Source organism: Lichenostomus cassidix, chromosome 3 (genome assembly GCF_008360975.1).
Source record: "Lichenostomus cassidix isolate B80296 chromosome 3, HeHo_3.0, whole genome shotgun sequence".
Classification (NCBI taxonomy): domain Eukaryota; kingdom Metazoa; phylum Chordata; class Aves; order Passeriformes; family Meliphagidae; genus Lichenostomus; species Lichenostomus cassidix.
In genome coordinates, this window is record NC_139483.1 from 15,288,683 (window position 1) to 15,309,765 (window position 21,083).

A 21,083-nucleotide genomic window follows, 5' to 3' on the forward strand; every position below is an offset into this window, starting at 1 on the left:
AGACTAAAAAGTGACTTCTGCTTAACCTTTGATTTTATAAACATTTGGCTGAGTCCTAAATAGATGAAAACAGTCTATTTTTAGGCCCTAATTTAGAGAATTGATATTTCCACATTTGCTTTGTCATAGCTGGTAGTAGTTGCTAAATTGTGAAAGCTTGCAGCTATTACAAATGCTTGGAGGATTGCTGAGTGTTCTGCCATAATGCACTAAGAGGCTCAGTGTACTGTACATTTCAATTTATAATAAGAGAGTGTAGCTGATAGCACAGACACTGAAATATTTCAAGTCTAGACTATGCCTTAAAAACCAAAGGCTATTGGCTTTTTGGTGCAGCAAGTTGGAAAATAACTGATAAGGGCAGTTGAAGTACAGCAGACTTCAAAAAGTGATGAGTTCTCTAAGGCAGAGTGGGTCAGGAGGTTTCAGCCACTGCTTGCCTGCCCTGTTGGGATGAAAAGGTGAACTGGTGTTTGAAAGGGCTGGTCAGTCTGGCCAGGTTTGAGTGGTTTCTGAGGAAGGTCACACATAGACCCTTGTTAGATGGGGAAGATGAGTTTCTGCAATGCTGTGTTTAGCAAGAAGAAACAGGATGGAGAAATAGAAAAGCAGTTTCCTGTCTTTAGAAAATAGTAGCATTAGTACTTTACCACAGACAAAGATAATGGACAAAAGTTTAATGTAGCTGGTGTTCTCTTATATAGCCCTTTTGTACCTTTGGATAATAAAAATAGCTGCTGAAGGGTTTTGAGTGGAACTACATACTGTCGTAATGGGAGGAAATTATGATGTAGCCGATACTTTTATGGCCCCTTTAATATCCCAATTCACCTTACAAATCACTGTGTTTTTATAAAGTCCTTCTCTTACTGCTGCTTGGGAAGAAGAACATTTTGGTTATGTTTACTGTTGTTGTGTGTTGTTAGCTGTGGAAAAAAGGAGGAATATTTTTTCAAACCAGACTTGCCGACTTGAAGAATTATGTAATTACTTTCAGTTTGTCTCTCTAACATAATGCCAACTCTGTTTTTCAGAGCCATGGTGTCATGGAAGGGGATGTACTTTGTACTTGCACTATTCTTGGGAAGTTTCTTTGGAAGTATATTCATGCTGGGTCCTTTTCTGCCTTTGATGTTTGTCTCGCCGGCCTGGTACCGCTGGATCACTGACTGCATTGTGGCCACTTGGCTCACTCTCCCTGTGGTAAGTGGCAGCTTGAGCCAAGCTCTGGACAACTGTCCATAATCCCACAGTTTAGCTTGGTCACTAAGGCTATGAATTTTATTTCATGGTTTTTAATGCTGTTTATGCTTTTGTCTAAACAGGTCCTAACACACTTGCTGTGTGTGGAGATTCAGGGTTTAGCTCAGTTTTGTAAACTGTGTGCCTGTTTACAGTCCCCCTCTTCTTCCACAGTTTAATTTACATGTCAGCTAATGCAATGTGTTAATTTTATGCTTGAAAAGGCCTTTTTATGACATCTCCATCCAGTGTCTGTCAGATGCAGAGAAGAGTAGATGAAACACTAGTGAAGAGAAGGAGGTGTTTTTAAACTGTAAACTTCCTAAATGAGTTTTCTTGTAAACTCTTTCTTTGGACTCTGCTCCAAGTATTTTATTGGGAAAATTATCCACTGTTTGGTAGAACCTTCACCATTCTGTTACTTAATTCTCTTAAAATTTAGCCCTTGTAGTTGTGCTAGAGATAAATGTTTTCAGAAGAAAAAGAAGAGCTTCCCCTAGAAAGGAGGTATTCCTCACTTATAATGCATCAACTTTATAGCTATGAGTCTGGAAATCAATAACAAAGCTCTTCCCTGAATTGTTCCAAAGGAAAGGCAATATGAATGGCGTCTGTCTCTTCTTCCGTTCTCTAAAAGCTAGGGGACTTTGTTGCTCTAGGTCATTAGAGATTTGTTTAACATTTGCTGAATTAAAATGCCATTTTGGTGTGCCAGACATATGTATCTCGTAGCATAAAGGAAGTTTTGTCCTGATCGCATATCAAATAGTTTCTGCTTTCACTGTTTCTGCCTTGTATGTTTTAAAGGGGTCTGAGCTGTTTTCATATTCTAAAACTTCTGTAATTTTCATCATTACTAAATGTAGTGGAATTAGGAAGACAGATATAATCATCAGTAGAGGAAATAGATTGTTATTTCTTGTCATGATGAAATTTAACTGAGTACTGATACCGTCACAGAATAACTCTTTCTCTGTCTTCAAATTTTTCTAAAATTTCAAACTCCCCAAAATCTAATACTGGTCTTTTTTTTTTTTTTATTAGTTGCCTGGGCTTTATAATTCTGTGTTACTACAACTAGTTTGTGGTAACTTTTGCTGTCTAGAAGTTTGATTTTTAGCCCACACTAGAGCTAAACCAAAATAATTTTAATATCTTTGCGAAAAGGATTCTGTCTTTTAAGAATCTTGGGGATTTAGATTCAGAAAAGGAGTCTCAAAAAGATTTTGTGCCCAACCATTTCGAGGCTCAGACCTTGTCTGCCTTAGTTTTCTGTCCTTACACTTATTGCATTCTCAGTCAGGAGAAGCAAGTTCTTGGTCTGTATCTCCAAACAATAAAGTGCTGTTGTACCAGTTGGACTCCAGCAGGGAAACTCTGACCCTGACCTCCGTGATGTAAGAAATTTCCACCTTCCTCACTCTGCTAGCACATTTTATTTCCTTTCTAGGAGAGTCAGCAGGATGGGACAGTGAGGTGGGTCTTAACTGTTTCAGTTTAGTTTGGCTTGTACAAGGCACAGAGTTGGCAGAAATTTGAACAGAAGTTGTTTTACTTACTAGAGCTCTGTTTAAATCCCCAGTGCTTGTCCTTTTTCTTTATTTTTTTTCTTTTGAGGAAGAATGGGGAAGAGAAGGTAAGGAGGTAATTTGAAGGTCTTTTTATGTTAAGGCCTATAGAGGTCCTATGGTGTTTTGGTGGTTTCATTTTCTGTGCTGGCTGAGTAGGACAGTGTGCTTCCAGTGACCCTGACCTTAGGGGCAATAGATATTTGTGCAGCCAATCTCTCCTTAGATTATCTACCAAGTTATAATCCATACTGACTCACATATTCCTACATGATAGTATTCCTGGAAAACAAGGGAAAGGTAAGTTTAATGCAGTGATGGTAATAGCTTTTTAAGAAGTGCTGTTTAATTGTTGTTTCCTCTTCCATTAAACAGCTATTACTGCAGAAAAGCTGGCTGCTTTATTAGAAAACAGTCAGAAGGTTGTTTACCAGTTGTAATGTGAGTGAATAAGTGAAATTACATAATTCAAATTAATTTTTATTGCTAATGGGGTGATGCCTGTCTTATGGGAGTAAAGCCATAATACTGATGCTATTTCTAGGCCTTGCTGGAAATGGTGTTTGGTGCCAAGGTGGTTGTCACTGGAGATGGATTTGTTCCTGGAGAAAGGAGTGTCATTATCATGAACCATCGCACACGAATGGACTGGATGTTCCTGTGGAACTGCCTGCTGCGATACAGCTACCTCAGACTTGAAAAAATCTGTCTCAAATCCAGTCTTAAAAGCATTCCGGGATTTGGTATGTCACTAAACCCTTTAATTTGAAAGGAAAGTATGTTTAAATTATGTCCAGCACAGTTCATAACCTGCTAAATGACATAGGTATAAATTCTGTTTCAGTATTTAAAAAAAAAACTTGTGTAAATTATGTGGCATGTGGAGCTATTAAACCATAAATCTCCAGAGGACACCTGGACTACATGCCTAAGCATTTCTTTTTTAAGATACTACATGTGCTGCTGTTGCTTGTAGGTAAAAATATTTCTGCTTTACATACCGAGAGCATTTTTCAAGACGATGAAAAATGATTTTCAGTTTTCTCAAAGTCTCTTTCAACATTGTGGTTCGGGTGCTATTTCACCCCATGTTGCAAATGCTCTCATCAAGCTTCTTTCTTCATTATCCAATATATACTATTGTGAAGATTTAAAAAAAAAAAAAAAAAGCTCTGTAGGCAATTGCAAAGTTAATGGTTCATTTTAATAACTAATTTTAAATTGAACTTGGCTGTGCAAAACATGCTGTACAGGATATGAAATCATCAGGATTTATAGTGATGTAGGCTGGAAACAGATCTGAGTTGCACATATTCAGAGAAATTTTTTCAGATAGACCAAAAATTGTAGCACAAATGGTTTCTAAATAAATAGGCAGACTTATCTGAAATAAAAGCATCTCTGCATTCTATTTATCTCTTAGATTTATTTGCTGTTTTATACAAAACTAGCTTGGGCAGGATATGCGTCAACTTTATGATGTCGAAAGAGTAACCTTATTTATGGTTGCCTTTTGTCAGGCCATTTATCTGAACAGATAATTTTGGCAGGATTCCATCCTGAGGAGCTCTCCTACTGTTGCGTTGTATTGCATTCACTGTTGCATTGTATTTCATTCAATCCTCATAAGTAAGATCAACAACTAGGTAATGTGCTTTTTTTCCCCCTAACTTTCCTAAATGTTAAGGTCAATTTTACTTGACAGAAGACAAATCTCTTTTAATGTGACAGGAAATGAGAAAACACATATTTAGGTATCTTCATTATATAGCAGAGATGTTTTGAAATCTTGGTATCAGCTGGATATGCAACTTTCTAAAGCAATGATGGAAGATGCAATAGTGAGGAAGATTCACAGATTTCTCTCTTCAAAACGAACGTTTTGTTATTAAAAAAACATTTGTACGTATGCTTGTTAATGCCTTTAATAAAATTGGAAGTTCAGCTCCAGGAACTTGGATGTAAAGCGATGCTTGGCAAAATCTGGTTCCTGAAAGGGTGTTAGGAGTTGTTTAGAGATTGATTTTTTTAATTTTAATTTTTTTAAAATTCAATTCTCAGTTCTCTGCATAAACTGAGAAGGTCTAATGGATTTGATGAGTGGCCTCAGGCAGATGGAACTGTGTCAGGTCAATATTGGCAGATCATGATTCCATCATTGTTCATAGTCTGCTGTAGTAGCTTAAGCCACTAACAAAATTCTGGACTCATGCTCCACTTCGTGATGTAGGGGTGACACAGGCAGACATTTGCTCCTGTTGTTGGCATTATAGGATGACAATTTCTGGTGGTAGAGTGGATCCCTGGGCCTGTAGTGTTACAAACCAATATTTTTATGCAGATCCCCAAGAACCCTCCATAGTACATGGGCTTTGAGGACTTTGGTTGCAGTGCTATGAATTACAGCTTATTTTTCAATAAACTGTTAATGTTGGGGTATTAATCACAGGAGGGTAGTTCAGCTAAACTGCATCCTTCACTCAAGCCATGATTTCATGTCCTAAAATTCTGAAAGACAAGCTTCTGTTTTACCACAGTGTATCTAAAAAGAGGCCTTGGCAATGCATGTCTCCATGTTCAGTCAGGCTGTGTTTTGGGTGGCAGTTTCTTGCAAAAATATTCTATATAGCCATGTAATTAGGGGATTGGAAAGTGAGACTCTTGGATTAATGAATATTGATGGAAAATGGTGAATCTTTTGATTAGTATGAAGTTTGCTGGGGCAGGATGACTGCAGGGAACAACTAAAGGGGACAGCTCTGAATCTCATCAGTGACAGTAGAATTTCTCCCACTTACTGCTCTCAGCCCTGCTGTGTTATGTGATAGACATAAGTGATAGACATATGTGTTTATCAGGTTTTCGGTTTGTTTTTTAAGTTGTGTCCTGTGGGTTTTTGCGAAAAGTTTTATTTTATGAGCTTGTAAAAGCCAGAAGATCACTTGGAAATCAACCAGACTATTCCAGTGCACTGCATCTGTAATTGATACTTAGATGTTGATCATTTAAGATATAGTATTTGTGGAAATTCAGCAGGCTACTTCCATCATATTTTTCAGTTTTATCTTTTCATATATTTATATGGTTTAGTTGTACATAGTGAAAAGTGTAGGATTAGAGAAGTTTGATACACTGCCTCAATGTAGCTTTTAATAAATCTTAACCTAATGGTAATCGTGCTTTGAGTTTCAGAAATATTTGAGTGAATATGCCATATTTCTTTCAGTGCAATTTTTTTATGATCTTTCAAAGGTGTTTTATTTAAAACAAGCATTAAATTTAAAATTGTTTTTAAGATTAGGTTTATAATACAAACCTTCCATTTCCATGTTTCTGAAAGCCTTGCTATATTCAGCGTAGCACTTTTGTTGTCATAAGTAGTTTCCCATTTGGGTGTAAAAATAGGTCTGTGAGAGATTATGCTCTTTCAAGTGGCATATATGATAGGTGAAGGGCAAAGCTGGGAATGGAAATAGATCTAGAGTTCTTGTGGCCCCCTTTGTAGGTTAAAAGTGTAAAGGTATCAGATTTAATGAGTCTGTATTACAAGCAGGCAGTTATTTTCTAGTTAATTATAATTAAAATCAGAGGATTTAGTATTTCAAGGAGACACACTGAGTCATTTATCTAGTTCTTAAGTTATTCATTCTTTGCATTCCAGTGTACGAAAAAACCCTTAAAATTGATTAAAGGTGAGCTTTAAAAAAAGAAGTCCAAAGAAAAACAGATGGTCCTTTCTTCCTGGAACTGTAGCTTTGGCTTGATGAATTGTGTGCAGTAAAGTTTTCAAAAAGAGATATTACGTTTCAGTAATCTCAATTTCAGAAACATTCTTGCAGCGTTTCAGTACATCTTGCCAAAGCTGGCGTCTCCAGGGAGCACTACTCTGCTCTTGGCTGTTGCTGCAGTTTCTCATCTGACATCATCAGAAGCTACTGACACATTCTGCAGTATCAGTTTTCAAGGAGAATTTCTAATGGCATTGACAGTTTCCTGCATGGTCTGACATGACAGGACTTCTCTGTAGTGCTTGTAATAGATAGGAACAATTAATATTCTCGTCTGTTCTCAATTAATAATACAGGTTATGGTGCAGTTATGTTCAGAATGTGCTGTGGAATGCATACTGTTCCAGTAGGTATCAAGGAACATACAGGGTAGTGTCAGATGACCAGATAATGACCAGGAGATAATTTTAATCTTTTTAAGAGTTCCATTTGTGAAAGTCTTGTTGTGTTAACCAGTAAGACTTCACTGGACATAGGTATGTGTTTTAATGATGGACAATTTGAATGTGTTGGCTGAGCTTATGGTAATATTTGGATTTTAGTGGTTAAATGTGCCTCAACATGTAGGTGAAAAATAAATTAAAATTGGGGTTTAATTTGAGCACAATCAGATGAATTGATGGCAGAGTGAGAGAAGGTAACTAGAGGGACTAGTGTCAGTGCATGGCTGCTACATGAGATGGTATTAATTCCAGTTTTGCTTAATGCAGATGGAAAAGATAAATACCATCATCAGTGTACAAATGTAAAGTATGCAGGTGTTGCAGGCACCATTGATGGACATATCTTGAAGACTTCCCTGTTTTGAAAAGGCTCACTGAGACTGCTAAAGGAGAGAATTAGAATTGAAGCACACTGGGGCGGGAACAGGTAAGGAAAGGACACAGTGATGAAGAAGAAAGAGGAGAATAAGCAAAGCTAACAAGCCTGGAATAGTTAGGAGCAGACATAACTGAGTAACTCCGTCCAGATCTTCATCTCTGGATTTGAGTTATTCTGTGGCTAACATTGCTCTCAGAGAAGATTGGAAGATGTAGGAGCTTTTTTTTATTCATCTGTTCACTCACATGTTGTAGCTCTCAAAGGCTCAACTTAAGTGCCAGGGAAAAAGAAAAAAAAGGACTTTTTCTCTATTCCAGCATTGGGCTTAGCCCCACCAATCTTTTACTACACGTCAGTTGATCCATTATAGCTGTCCAAGTGCGCGAGCCTCGCCTGAAGCAAGCTCAAAGTAATTTGAGTCATCTTAGTTTTCAATGAAGCAGGGCAAAACAACTCAAATTATCCTGCCTTTGCCACGGGCTAAGAGCATGCACACCGACAGCTATGATGGATCAGCTACCATGAAGTAAAATATTGTTGTCACTAGGCCTAGAAAATTTTAACACTTAACTCAATTGGAGTGTAGCTAACGCAGCACGCTGTGGAGGATCTGTACACATTTATATTGGCATGGAGGTGTTTGTGCTGCCACAGCTACTTCCATAGGTAGGTGTAGGGATGGAAATGCTTCAGCATAAAGCCTCTTTGTTCAGGCTATAGCTGGATTTACATTAAAATTCTTGCTAATAGAGCATATTAGTTTAAAAAATTAAAACGGTAACCTACTGAACTTTCTCGTATAGTTCCTGTGTCAAGTATCTTACATTCAAATAGGCTGAGAGTTTTGAGGACCTGTGATGTTTTGTCTTCTAGCAATTCAATTATGAGCTGCCAGACTTAATTACCACGGAGTTGTTATCCTACGTGCTTTTGAAAGTAGAAGTTGAAAAGTATGCCCTATAATGGAAAGCACAATTGTTATTCTACCAGTTACTCCTGGTGAAGGCTCTCTTGAAGAAGCTTTAAGTGTGAATGAAGGTTTATTACTACGCAGCAGAAATGCAGCTTAAGTTGCCTGTAACTTTATATGCGGGTTTGGTTTTTTTTTTTTTTGCAGGGAAGAAAAGCTTAGGGGCCTGTTTCCCAGCTTGTCTCATGGAGGAAAGGCATAATAGGTTTCTCCCACCCCTGTCAAGGAAAAAAAATCCCACAACCAAAGCCAACTAGCCTGTGTTCCATTAAACTTTCCTTATCCTTTCCATATAATAAGAACTCCATTTGCTCTCTACCCCTTTGCCTCTCCAAAACACACATTGAAGAGTGAGATCAGATGCTAACTTCTTTCATTCTCCCCATTTTACAATGAGTGATGAAGAGAGTGGTTATTTTGTCCAAGCTCACAGAACAACTAACAGCAGAATTAGGTTGGCGTGTTTTCCCGACTACATTCCTTTGTTGTTATCAGTGGGTTAAGCAGCATCTGCATGGCTCAGCTCCTCAGGCTGGGTTACTTTCATGGTCTTCCATGGAGGAGATGGAGCATCTAAAGAGGATGCAGGTCTTTGGAAGAGCTATTTCATTGTAGAACCTCTTCCCATTCCTGACTTGCAGCTAAGATGACACATCCGTGGGAGAGTCTCACACTGTTTGGTAGAGCCTGCTTCCTCACGGTCTCACAACTAGGGGTTGTTTTCGTCATGTCTTTGAAGATTTTGGAGTGACGTGGGGCTTTTGTCCAGATACACATTGGGCAAGACTCATCTTTTTTCATACTTAGGTTTTCATGTGCTGTTTCACTGTATTGATGTATTTTTAAAATGCATCAGAAAAAGCAGCTTTCTAGCCATCCCAGAGGTTTAAGCCTTTGCTTTATTTTCAAGTGACATTATGTTATGTTACTCTGATTTTACACGGTGCATCAGATCAAATAAAATTGAAAGTATTATTTAAGATGGATGCTGTAACTGAAGAGGTTTAATAGCCTGTAAAGACATTTATAGCATTTTGTAAGTAGCACTAATATAATGGTAGAGTTAATCATCTAATTGACCATATTCTATAAAAATGGCGTAATTTAGGAAATGAAATGAATTTTTGAATATTAAGTGTCCAAATTACATTTTCTGAACCACGATTAAGGCACTGAATACTGAAAGAATACTTTCCAAGAAGATGGTATCTCTCTGGTTGCTTTTGTAATCCTGCTACTTTTGTAATGAGTTTTTCCCACATGCTTTCACACACTCTGTGTGTGTTCCTTGGCTGAGACATACCAATCCTTCAATGGAATATTCTTTCTAGAAGGTTCCACAGTTATATTTTCACAGACAAGACATGCACCACTGTATGTGACTAGCTTGTTGACAACATCATTCTTGCCCTGACAGGGGAATCTTTTACTGAACACTTTGTTTGAAGAAGCTTCTAATTGTGTTATAAGTAAACAAAAAGCTAAAGCAGAGGTTTGTACTGGCACATCCTGTATTCTTCCATAAGAGAATAAAGCAGAGCAAAGGAAATGCAGAAAGTGTTAATATTTGAATGTGACTTAAATGAATATAAAATTTGGAATAATTTGATACTGAAACAAATGCATGAGAACTGTGGGGAAGTGAAAGGTAAAACTAACTAATCAGAGCAAGACCAGAATATTTTTCTATTTTTCAGTTGCCTTGAAAATCCATGCTTCTGACATTGCTGTTTGTTAATTTGTTTTAGTATTGAAAAAAAGGTTTAGGCTCCACATACATTGGAAGAGATGATATTCTGTAGCATATGTGGTAGACTACATGGGATATATGTGTATGAAATACATCGTTTGAACATAAACTGGACATGAACATAAAAATAATTTTCAAACAGATGTAGATTAATGTTCAGAGTCTGATAGGGCAAGTCAGTAACAAAAGCATGGTGGTTTTGAAATTGACACCTCACAAATAAGTTGAATCAAATTAACAAATAGACTGAATCAGATGATTCACTGTAAAACCAGGAGCACTACTGTGAATTTATAGTTGTGAATTTTATCCCTTAGTTTATCTCCAGTTTTGTAATTTGCTCAAAGAATTCACCCAATCAGATAGTAATTGTTGAATTCACTGTACTCCTATTAACTAAATTATTGGAAATGAGTATGGTTAAAGAAAACTTGCCACGAGCAGAGATTGTACTTTACAAGATCGTTTCAAGAAGCATTTTTTTCTTTATTTTCCTAGTTCGTGCACTTAAACCATTACATTAAATATTTTTAATAAAATAACTTGCTTTGGGCTTTTAGGAAAAAGGAACAACAGCAAAATGGCCAATTCTAATTGAATTTGCAGAAATGTGCTCATCAGTCTATACTGATTAAACTTCAGCAGTGTATATACATAGTAACTTTACTATCTGGCTTCCTATGTGATTTTCTGTGTGCCAGCATCTTTTCAATAGCTACAGATCTTTGAAACAAGGAACGTTCAGAATTGCATACTTGTTGCCTTGTGGTAATTTTATGCAGCAAAACACTTAGAGTAACAAACTATTAATGGGCCCAATTATTTGTGTACAGTGGGATCATGAGCTTCCGAGTGATTTCCCTTATTAAGCCTGGATGTCTGGTTCCCTGATGCCTCAAAAGCCCTGATCAGGACCAGACCCCTGTTGAATACAGGCACACTGAATAAGGCTTTTATTTTTGACCAAGATAATGGTATGAAAAAACAGTGAATAATGCAGTGGAAGAAAAGAGAGAGGATGAATGAATACAACAGCAAAATCCCATAGTTAGGTCTTTTGCCTTTCTATTTGTTTCTGTAATTTTGAATCATTTATTGAATTTGTTTGCAGGGGGTTTAGTAATATTAGTTGTTCTGTTACACTGCTACAGAAAATACAGAGATACCATTTTCTTGATGTGTTTGTGCATGTGTGTGTACGTTTGCTTTCAATATCAGCTATAATATCCCTCTTTGCGATGTGACATTTTAGGGGATATCTAATTTCTGAGGTGATGTTCATAAAATTGTGATAGGAAACCAAACAAAGAAATTTTTTTTGGCACAACTCAGCTCTTTCTCTCTTTTGTTCATTGCCACATCCATCCTTGGTATCTGCTTACCAAATTACCTTTGCAATGAGAACACACTCAAGAAATTTCTGCTTTGAGTGTTGTTTTCTTTGAAAGGATTTTGGGGTGAGGAAAAGAGAAGTGCAGGATCTTAGAATTTAAAAAGCTTCAGACTTGGAGCTAGCATTTATAATACAATGCTGCAAATTCTTGACCTGCATAAGCTATAGTTTGCTTTATCCCCAAGGCAGTAAGGAAATTCTGATGTACAGCACATCTCTCTAGTTCAATAGCAGGCTTTTCTTTTTGTGCAAGTGCTTTTTTTTCTGTGCAGAATTATGTCCTAATAGGATACATATCATTACCGTGTCTGTGTTCCTAGAGATTATAAGCTGCCTTGTTTATTTTTTCAGCTCTGAAAAGTTGATTTAAAGGTCAATGTGGCTAGCTATTCTTTTCTTTCTGTTAGATTTTTCCACTGCTGTTTTGCAATTTTGAACAAGAGCTGTGCAGTGTGATGCTTTTTGTATGCTTTTCCAAGCAATGTTTGTCATCCAAAATGTCAGCTCCTATAAGAAGATTATTTTAGCAAAGAAATGGAGTTGCATTGTTATGGTTTCTTTAGCTTTGCTGTTTGTTTGCTCTGTTTTTGTAATCAATGTTTTCTTGAGAATCTGCAAATCCAAAGGCAACCATTTTTCCCCAGTCAAGTAAATGCTGCTTTTGCAAGGAAAATTCCTGCTGTCCAGGAGCTTTTTAGGCAACCAAAAATGCTGTGTGAAAAGAGCAAAATATATTTACTTTTGTTGAACAATATGTTGACCTAAACTGAACAGCAAGTCTCACTGCAGGCTGCACATGACAAGGTACTGCCTTCTGCTGCTTATTCGTAAATCTTACTGATTAGCAAAACCTTTCATTCTGGCCATTGATTTACTGAATTCCTCCCATTTCTCTATGCATTCCCATTTGGCTCCCACATCATGTGTTGTTTCTGCAGCAGCACAGTGCAGACACACTGGAATGGAAATCAAAGCAAGAGTTGCTTTTGCTTTGTTCAAAGGCAGGCGTCTGTGTGAGGTTTTCCTTTGCCACTTGACACTGGTGGGATGATGAGATGTGAGCAGCAGGCACTGTCCCCACTGGTGCATGAACCAGGGTTTTATAGAAGGCAAGAATTCATGGGTTTGTTGCCTTTCACAGGAGGCCTTAAAGCTTGAGCAAATGTGGAAATTTTTCCACTGTTGTAGATGGCAAAATAGCTTGGCCCAGTGTGCTGCGCTGGGCTAAGTCAGGCCCTTCACTCTTAGTCTTGTATCTGTTAGATAATCTCTTCTTATTTGAACAGTCAGGACTGTTTTATCTAATTAGATAGACACTTAAAGATAGACACATTCTTCCAGAACACTGGATGTTATTTATTGGAAAGGTTAGAAAATCAAACCTGTTGTTTATCTTAAAAACTGGATTACTCCCAACTCCTTTCCCACTCGTTCTCCCTGACATCGTTCTGTCATTACATTACTGCCTCTGTTTAATTATTCATAGCCCATATATAACACCACCACTTAGAGCAGGAATGGGAAACTACTGCACTATATCCTCTGCTTTATGCAGTGTAGTCAGATAAAGTACAAGTCACCCAAGCAGCATCTTTCATACTAGCTTAAGGTGTTTATAATGTTCACAGTGCTATTGAAGAATGATGGCTAGAGTGAGTTTATGTGCAAGTTTCAATATAATTTGAAACCTTATGCTGCACAAAGAAAGGTAGGAGAGAGGATGGGAGCTGGCAGTGAGGTTTTTTCCATATTCCCTTTGTTACAGACCAAAATCACTCCTAAGGAGCTGCTGACCTGGGAAAGTATCAGCAGGCTTCCTAAGTGAACATTTATTTTGCTTTTTGCTTCCATTCTTTCAGCCTACAGACTCTGCTGCAATGAGAACACAAGGACTGAATAATTTAGGCCTGATGTGTGATACCACCCAATAAAATGTCTTAGCACAGTACAGGTTTTCCATGTACTAACTTAGGTGTAGTATCCTGGGTACATAAAACATACAAAAGGTCTGGGCTGAGGGTTAAGAACAATTGCTAAACACCAAAGCCACAGCAGAACTTTCCTAATCTCTGTATTTTTCCACTCTGTCATATGGAGCATCTGCATTCTCACAGTTGTAAATGGTGTGGTTCAAGGCATCTCTGTTTCTGCTCAGAGGGATTTTGTCCTTTGCTGTGTCCATTTTTATGAATTTGATATCAGATGAAGTAACACAGAATATCTCAAGTTGGAAGGGACCCATAAGGACCACCAAGCCAAACTCCTTGCTCCTCACAGGACTACCTAAAGCCAAACCATATGATTAGGAGCTTCAGTCAGGGGCTCTTTGAACTCTGCCAGGTGAGATGCTGTGATGACCTCCTTGGAGAGCCTTTTCCATTGACTGACCACCCTCTCAGTGAAGAACCTTTGCCTCATATCCAATCTGAATTTCCCTGATGCAGCTTTGTGCAATCTCCATGTGTCCTCTAGAGGAATGCTTGGGCACCATTTGGTATGAAAGATGTCCTCTTTATATAACACGAGTGTAGAAATGATTAGTTCAGTTTCAAATACTGGCTTGGCACCATTCTCCTGCCATGTATTGTAGCAGTAGGAGATCATTGCATGTCAAAATATAGAATAGTTAAATTACATCAGTTATTTTAAAGTTGCTTTAAAATGCACCTTTTTTTTTTCTTGCAAACAATTTGTTTGGATAGCCTCTATTAATAAAGCTGCACGGACACTTTTTGATACTGCAGATGTGGGAATGTGATATGTGCATAAATGTGCATAAAATGTTGTGGTCAAAATTTGCTTTTTCTTTGTGAAGGGTTTTCTGCAAGTATAGTATGCAAATTTGAAAAGATTTGCAGAGACTGCATTCTGGGCATTTCTTAATTCATATAACCTCTTCTAGTATTCAGTTATTTGAATATCATCATCTGGATATCTGAGATGCATTAGGTCTAGATTTTAGAAGGCCTTTTAGATAGGCATGTTCCGTCTGTTTAACTGATTTTAAAAATTGAAGTATTCACACCGTGATACAGGTCACAAATCTTTTACAATACAATTTATGTTCCTAACCAATAAAGAAGAGATAATGCAGAAGGTTAATGTATTATCCAGGCAGACTGACTTGCAAAATTGATTTAAAAATGAGTGACTTTAATAAGTAGTTTTCTAGCATATGGTCCTTGTGAGATACTGCTCTGAACAGAATATAAAGAAATCCTGTAAAGAGGAGCTGAAATAAAGGGCAAGAATAACATGCTGTAAGTCACCAGCAAAGGAAAAACAGGCTTTGAGAATGGTGGTGAGCAAAGAGGAGAAGGGGAAGCTGTGATATTTTCTCTTTGATGTGCAGGATCTCTCTGCAGGTTTTCTGATGAGGTACAAGCTTGCCAAGTACAGTGGTAAGGCAGTGTCATGCTCTTCTGAGCCCTGTTTAGGAAGGGAGCATCACAGGCATTTTTCATCCTGCTGTCTGACCTAGTGGACAAAACTTGTAATATTATGTGATATGCTGTATACTATATCTTTGTGCCAAAAAGAGCCAGGAATACTTACTGGAGATAATGGGGTGTGACCCCTAAGCTGCAGGCTCAGCAGCAGTATAACTTGCTTCACTGCATTATGTTGTCACTTGGATGCCAGGCTGCAAATCTTTCTGTGCATTAATACAAACAAATCTTTCTGTGCATTAATACAAACAAATCTTTCTGTGCATTAATACAAACAAATAGATATACATAATTTTTTTTAAATTCTATAATCAAATGTAAAGAAAAGCTTCAGGTTTTCTTCTATGAGCAATGAAAATTATAAGGGGGTATATGTAATAAAGCCCTCAAAGGAACAGATACTTTCTGATTTTAAATGCTTCACCTCAGAGAATCATAGTGTTGTTAGGTTGGAAAAGACCTTTAAGATCATCAAGTCTGGGCACATCCCTAAGCACTGCATCCCTAAGCACCACATCTACACAGCTTTTAAATACTCCCAGGGATGGTGACTCAAACACTTCTCTGGGTAGGTTGTTCCCAGGGCTAGCATGACAACCCTTTTGATGTAGAATTTTTTCCTAATATTCATTCTAAATCTGGTGCAACTTCAAGCCATTTCCTCTTGTCCTGTTGCATGTTAGCTGGGAGAAGAGAACCCCCACCTCGCTATAGCTGCCTTTCAGGAGAGCATTGACCCTATTCTTGTTCTGGTAACCTTTGAATGCATCTATGCATTCTTTTTTTGTCCCATCCAAAACTCTTTTTACAAGGTAACCAAGTGCACTTAATCAGAGTTGATGAAAAGTGAGCAGCAGATAAAATGTTGTGTCTAACATAATTTACAAAATGCTTTGGAGTAACAGACACTGTAGAAGTATCAGAGTGAAATGTTGCTAAAGGTGTGTTTTTTTAAACTTCAGGCTGGGCGATGCAGGTTGCAGCCTTTGTTTTCATTCAGAGAAAGTGGGAAGATGACAAGAGTCACTTTGAAAAAATGCTGGATTATTTCTGTGACATTCGTGAACCACTACAACTCCTCATCTTTCCAGAAGGAACTGATCTCACAGGTAGGTTGCATGTGTCATCTTCTGATTGAATAGTCAACATGGAAATTCTTAGTTGTTTATGGAAAGAGTTTTAAAAAGTCCAAGGCAGGAGTGAGACTTGGTTCTCATGGGTTGTAGAAACGATAGTAAATGATCAAACGATGTGCTGATTCATGTGAGAAGCACAAACGTAGTTCCACTGAGAGACTTTGCCAGTCTTCCTGAAATAACTTGCATTTCAAAGCATCTGATGATTGACACTGCTTTTTATTGGTCAGTGCTGTACATACATTGAATTAGCAAAAGTCGGTTTCAAGACCTGGAATATATCACTTGCATGCTCCCATTTCCTGAATTACTCTGACAGAATCATTTTATACCTATGAAAGAGTGATTGAAAAGGACTAATGATTCTATTTGATTTCTTGCCTAATGTTTTAAGAAGAGAACATGGAGATACTTGTTCCTTAGGCCATGTAAACACTAAGCAGTCTGTATCTGCCTCTATAAGGGAAATATCTCTGTAAAACAAATGTTGAGATTATAGTAGGAGTAAATGTAATGAATTTGATCCCGTAGTATTAATTTTTAATCAAATATCTACCTCAATACAGGTATCTTATGGCATTAGTAGCAAGCTGTTAACCAGTGTTGAAGACAACTCAAGTGGCAATAACAGAAAACATTGTATGAATGTTCTGTGGTGGTTCATGCCTCTGGCATGATGCCTGATTTGATAAGCATTATCTTTAAATAGAAAGTCAATTACAATTAAGCTTCTAACTTTAAGCTTATTTGAAAGATTTTCGCTATCCTTTCCTTTGCAGATATTCTCAAATCATATTTTATTGCAAAGCCACATCAGTAAGTACTAGACATGGTATAAAAATAACTAGCATATGCTGCTATTTTTTCTTCTGTATTCCAAATATCCTTAAAATGGGTATGTATGTGTATATATATAGTATTCAAATGGTATCACACTGTAGGGAATTGTCATCACTTGATCAGGCTTGCTAAAAGAGGATAAATTCATTGAACATTCCTGGACTGCTTCACATGATATCTCTTCTTGAATTGGTTGTCTTGAATCTAAAGTTGGGAAGAAGGATGGAATTTTCTTCACTAGAAGAGTGGTGAGGCACTGGAACAGATTGCCCAGAGAAGCTGTGGCTGCCCCATCACTGGAAGAATTCAAGGCCAGGTTGGATGGAGCTCTGAGCAACCTGGTCTAGTGGAAGGTGTCCCTGGCCATGGCAGGGGGGTTGGAACAAGATGATCTTTAAGGTCCCTTCCAACCCAAACCGTTCTATGATTCTATGAAATAATCTCACTTCAAATTTTTTCTTTGAATGCATGAGGAGCTGTCTCCTCCTAACTCTAAATTATGAGGTGAAATCTTTATCTTATTAATGGAGTCAGGAGACTCCTTCTTAGAGCACTCACACTCTGAATAGGTGTTTCTGCCTCAAGATAACTGAAAGAATTGGATTGTTTGTAATTTATTCCATAAATAATGTATGCCTTCTAATCTCTAGAGGAATCTAATATTCCTAAGAGACAACATATTTTTAAAGAACTGAAGAAGTTTTGTACTGCATCTTTAAAAAAGAAGATTTGGCTGAGGACTGAGGCACTCACAGTGTGTTACCACTTATGCTGCAGAGTCCAGAAGACAGCGGTGAGGAAGCTCCTACCTGCATGTAGAACTGCTTAAGGAAACACAGGATTTTCTCTTTGCTGTAGTTACTGATATAAATGACTTAAGCTAAACTTAGTTATATGCTGTTGATACCATCCACTGAAAAACTCGTGGAAACAAGTTTCTCCATTTAATATTAAAAAAATTGTAATTAGATTTTTGAACACAGGTTGTGGGCAGATTTTTTTTTCCTTTGGTAAGATATTTCTGTTGTTGTGATTTCCCTTCTTTATACATGTGTACCACTTACTCTAACTTCACAATGCCCAGTGGAGAGCTGCACTAACTGTGCTGTTCTGCTGAGGCCACCACGGGTGGGTGTGAGCAGCCCAGGAGGAAGCAGAATGGTGGGAAGGATGGAATGATGGGTAGGGACGACAATAGGACACTGCTATGCTGACTTCTGATGTGTTAAACTCTCCTGTGTTGACCATTCTTAACTTGCCATCAAGTATTGAATGCCACTTTGGCATTGCATTTGTGCATAGAAAGATATATAGAGACTGGCAAAACCGTAGGACTTTTTCTATGGAAGTAAATAGCTCTCCCTATCTGATTGTCTTCACAGGAAATATTGCCTCATATATATTCGAAAATATTATAGGAGACAGGGAAAAATCCCTTGACAAGCTAATCCTGACTGAGCAGTGAATTTATGCCATATAAGAATGGCTAGAACATAATATATGTAACATTTTGAAGAAATTGTTTTCAGAAAACGACTACATTATTGACATATTAGGAGCTATTGCCACATCATGTTCCATCCTTTAGAATAAGAAATAAAATACGGTTTTGTTCTGAACAGTTGCTCAGAATTCTAGGGAACATTTTGCAAAAATAGAGGCAATGACTCCTGTTTTCTGACCAAATGGCAAAACTGCTAATTACATCTTAAAATTTCTCTTGTGCTTAAAATGAAAAGTAACCTTCTACATCACTGAATAGAAGAATTGCCATGCAGCTCTGTGCTGCTATCATTTTTTTATCCTCACAGAGGACACGTGACGATAGATTTACTCCTCTTTGTAATATTTTCAGGTATTTGAAAATGGAACTTCAAAGAAATGTAAAGTAAGACTGTATTTATACATGGGCTACTGCCTGACTTTAAAGTGGTGAAGTGCTTTGCAGTAGAAGATGCTACATAAATAAATTTTAGAAATAGTAATGTCGTGAACCCTGAACATTGTATTTGCAGACTGGATTGTATAGGGGCTGAGGTAATAATTATATCATTATATACTTATTTCTGATAGGTTGGCCATCTTTTCACTCTGGAGTATTTGAAGGTTAAAGCTCAAAGGTATTTTATTGTAATTGCTTTAAAAGAAGTCTTCAGCAGGTAAACATGTAGCCAGACTTTCTGAAGCCCTGAAGCAAACAAAGCAACCATAAGTCTCATGCTTCCAGAAAGCTGGAATACAACCCACCACATTGCTTGTTCTTTTGTTTTTCTTGGTGTTCCTTGCAAGACTGTTTGTAGTAATTCTTCAGAAAGCAATGACAGAGGAAAAAGAAGGTTGCTGTATTGCTCTGTGCTTGGTAAAGCCTTATTTCCTACGGATTTGTGTCTGCATCCCTGTACATAGTCCTTTCTTCACTCCAGCTGCTCCTTTTTCTGTGTGTTTCCTTCTATGTGACATTTCCTCCACAGAGCTCTTGCCACTGCCTTGGCAAGAGGCATGGTGAGCTGTGGCTGCCCCTCCCCAGTAGCTGTGTCACCCCATGGACTGCTGCATGCTGTGTTGAGAGCCCTGGCAGACACAGCCATGGACCCTGCCCTGGATTCTCCCTTATTTATTAACATCTCTGCTCTCAGGAGCTTCCCTTCACCCAGCCACTGTTTTTTCTAAAGCTTCTGCTGGGCTTGATTGTCTTTGAACCTCTTGTCCCTGATAAACTTAGTTTGCAGGGGACAATAGCTTCAGAAGTCAAGGGGAACATACAGGTGGACAGAGTGTGATTGCACAGAGCTTTTTTCCTTGAGGAACAACTAAAAGTCAAGTAGGAAAGCTTGCTGGAGTTCCAATTTTGGCAGGAAAGTTGTGATGTGGATGACAGAAGGTAACAATGAACTGCAGTTGAATTTTTAACTTTGCTAGTAAATGTGATGTGCTTTGGTATTACAAAGAAATATTGATCAAAAGCACTGGTAGGGGTTGCTCTAACATGGAATATGTTGAAAGTAGCACAAAAATTGCTTCATTTTTTCTTAAAAGATTAACTGTGAGCCAATATGGCTTTATCATTCCCATGCAAACGGAATAGATAAATGAGGATTTTATTCATTTGTTTAGTATGAGAGACTTTTGTAGTACTCATTTCACTGTCTGGCACTAATATAATTTGAGAGTACTTGAAGTCATAGAAGAACGTGCATGTTTTTATCAGCATGCTTTTATCACAAGTGAAATTAAATGAAAAATTAATATCAAATTTCAGCTCACAAACTAATAATACAGTTTTACTAAAAAAATTGAATTTGTTCCTTTTATGCATAGCTTTTCAGGAGCAAAAGCAATTTAACTTCTTTAAAATCTGTAATTCAAGAATCAAGAAAATGTATTAATATCATTTCTTCTTCCAGTTACTTTAAATGAATTTTTGAAGTGTGGTGCTTGTAGATATTGCTGGCTTTGAGCTATTCCAGTAATTTTGGAGGGTGGCAAATGGGATTTGGAGAAAAAATGTAATCAAATTATTTACCAAAAGTGGCATGGGAGGAAAAAAAAAAAAAAAAGGTTTGGCCATAACCCTTAAATTTTTGTCATTTTATGTAGTTTGACAGTTGTTCTGCAGAAGCATCTGAAGACTCAAATAACTGGATGGCTGTAGCTGTCACCACCCCAAAGAACAAGCTCTGAGAGGCTGTGTGTATTAGGTGGAGGAGATGGGGGAGGAGAGGCAAGTCGGTGTGAGACCTGAGGAGACAGAGCATGAAGCAGTTCTGAAAATGTCCCACATCACCCTCCACTGATAAACTGGCTGCTTTCCATTAAAATAACCTATTCTCCTTATTCTTTATTATCCAGAAATAGAACCAAGGAGTTAAAATGCACCATACTCCTAGTAGGGATGATGAGCAAAAGCTCTGGGAGTAAATATACTTTGATTTAAATACAGTGTAAGAAAGAAAATACTTGTTCCTAAAAAGCAAAACTTGCTCATATTTTCAGAGGGGTTAGTGATGGAGGACATTACCTGTAGCCAACCAAATGATGTGAGTGACCTTCTGGGATTGAGAAGACCCAAACCAATTTCATTTCCAGGCCCTGTTTCAAGATCTGCTTCATGCTATTTGTTTTAGT

At 37.7% G+C, this 21,083-nt stretch overlaps 1 protein-coding gene across 1 annotated transcript in view; it reads left to right on the forward strand.

Annotated features, from left to right (window-relative positions):
- Positions 1 to 21,083, forward strand: part of LCLAT1 (lysocardiolipin acyltransferase 1) — a 113,254-nt gene that overhangs the window by 37,288 nt on the left and 54,883 nt on the right. Inside the window, exons 3-5 of the mRNA XM_085054643.1 lie at positions 1,035 to 1,203; positions 3,355 to 3,553; positions 15,945 to 16,091. Of these exons, the coding sequence (XP_084910769.1) occupies positions 1,039 to 1,203; positions 3,355 to 3,553; positions 15,945 to 16,091 (511 nt within the window). The 5' untranslated portion in view covers positions 1,035 to 1,038. The remainder of the gene's footprint in view (positions 1 to 1,034; positions 1,204 to 3,354; positions 3,554 to 15,944; positions 16,092 to 21,083) is intronic.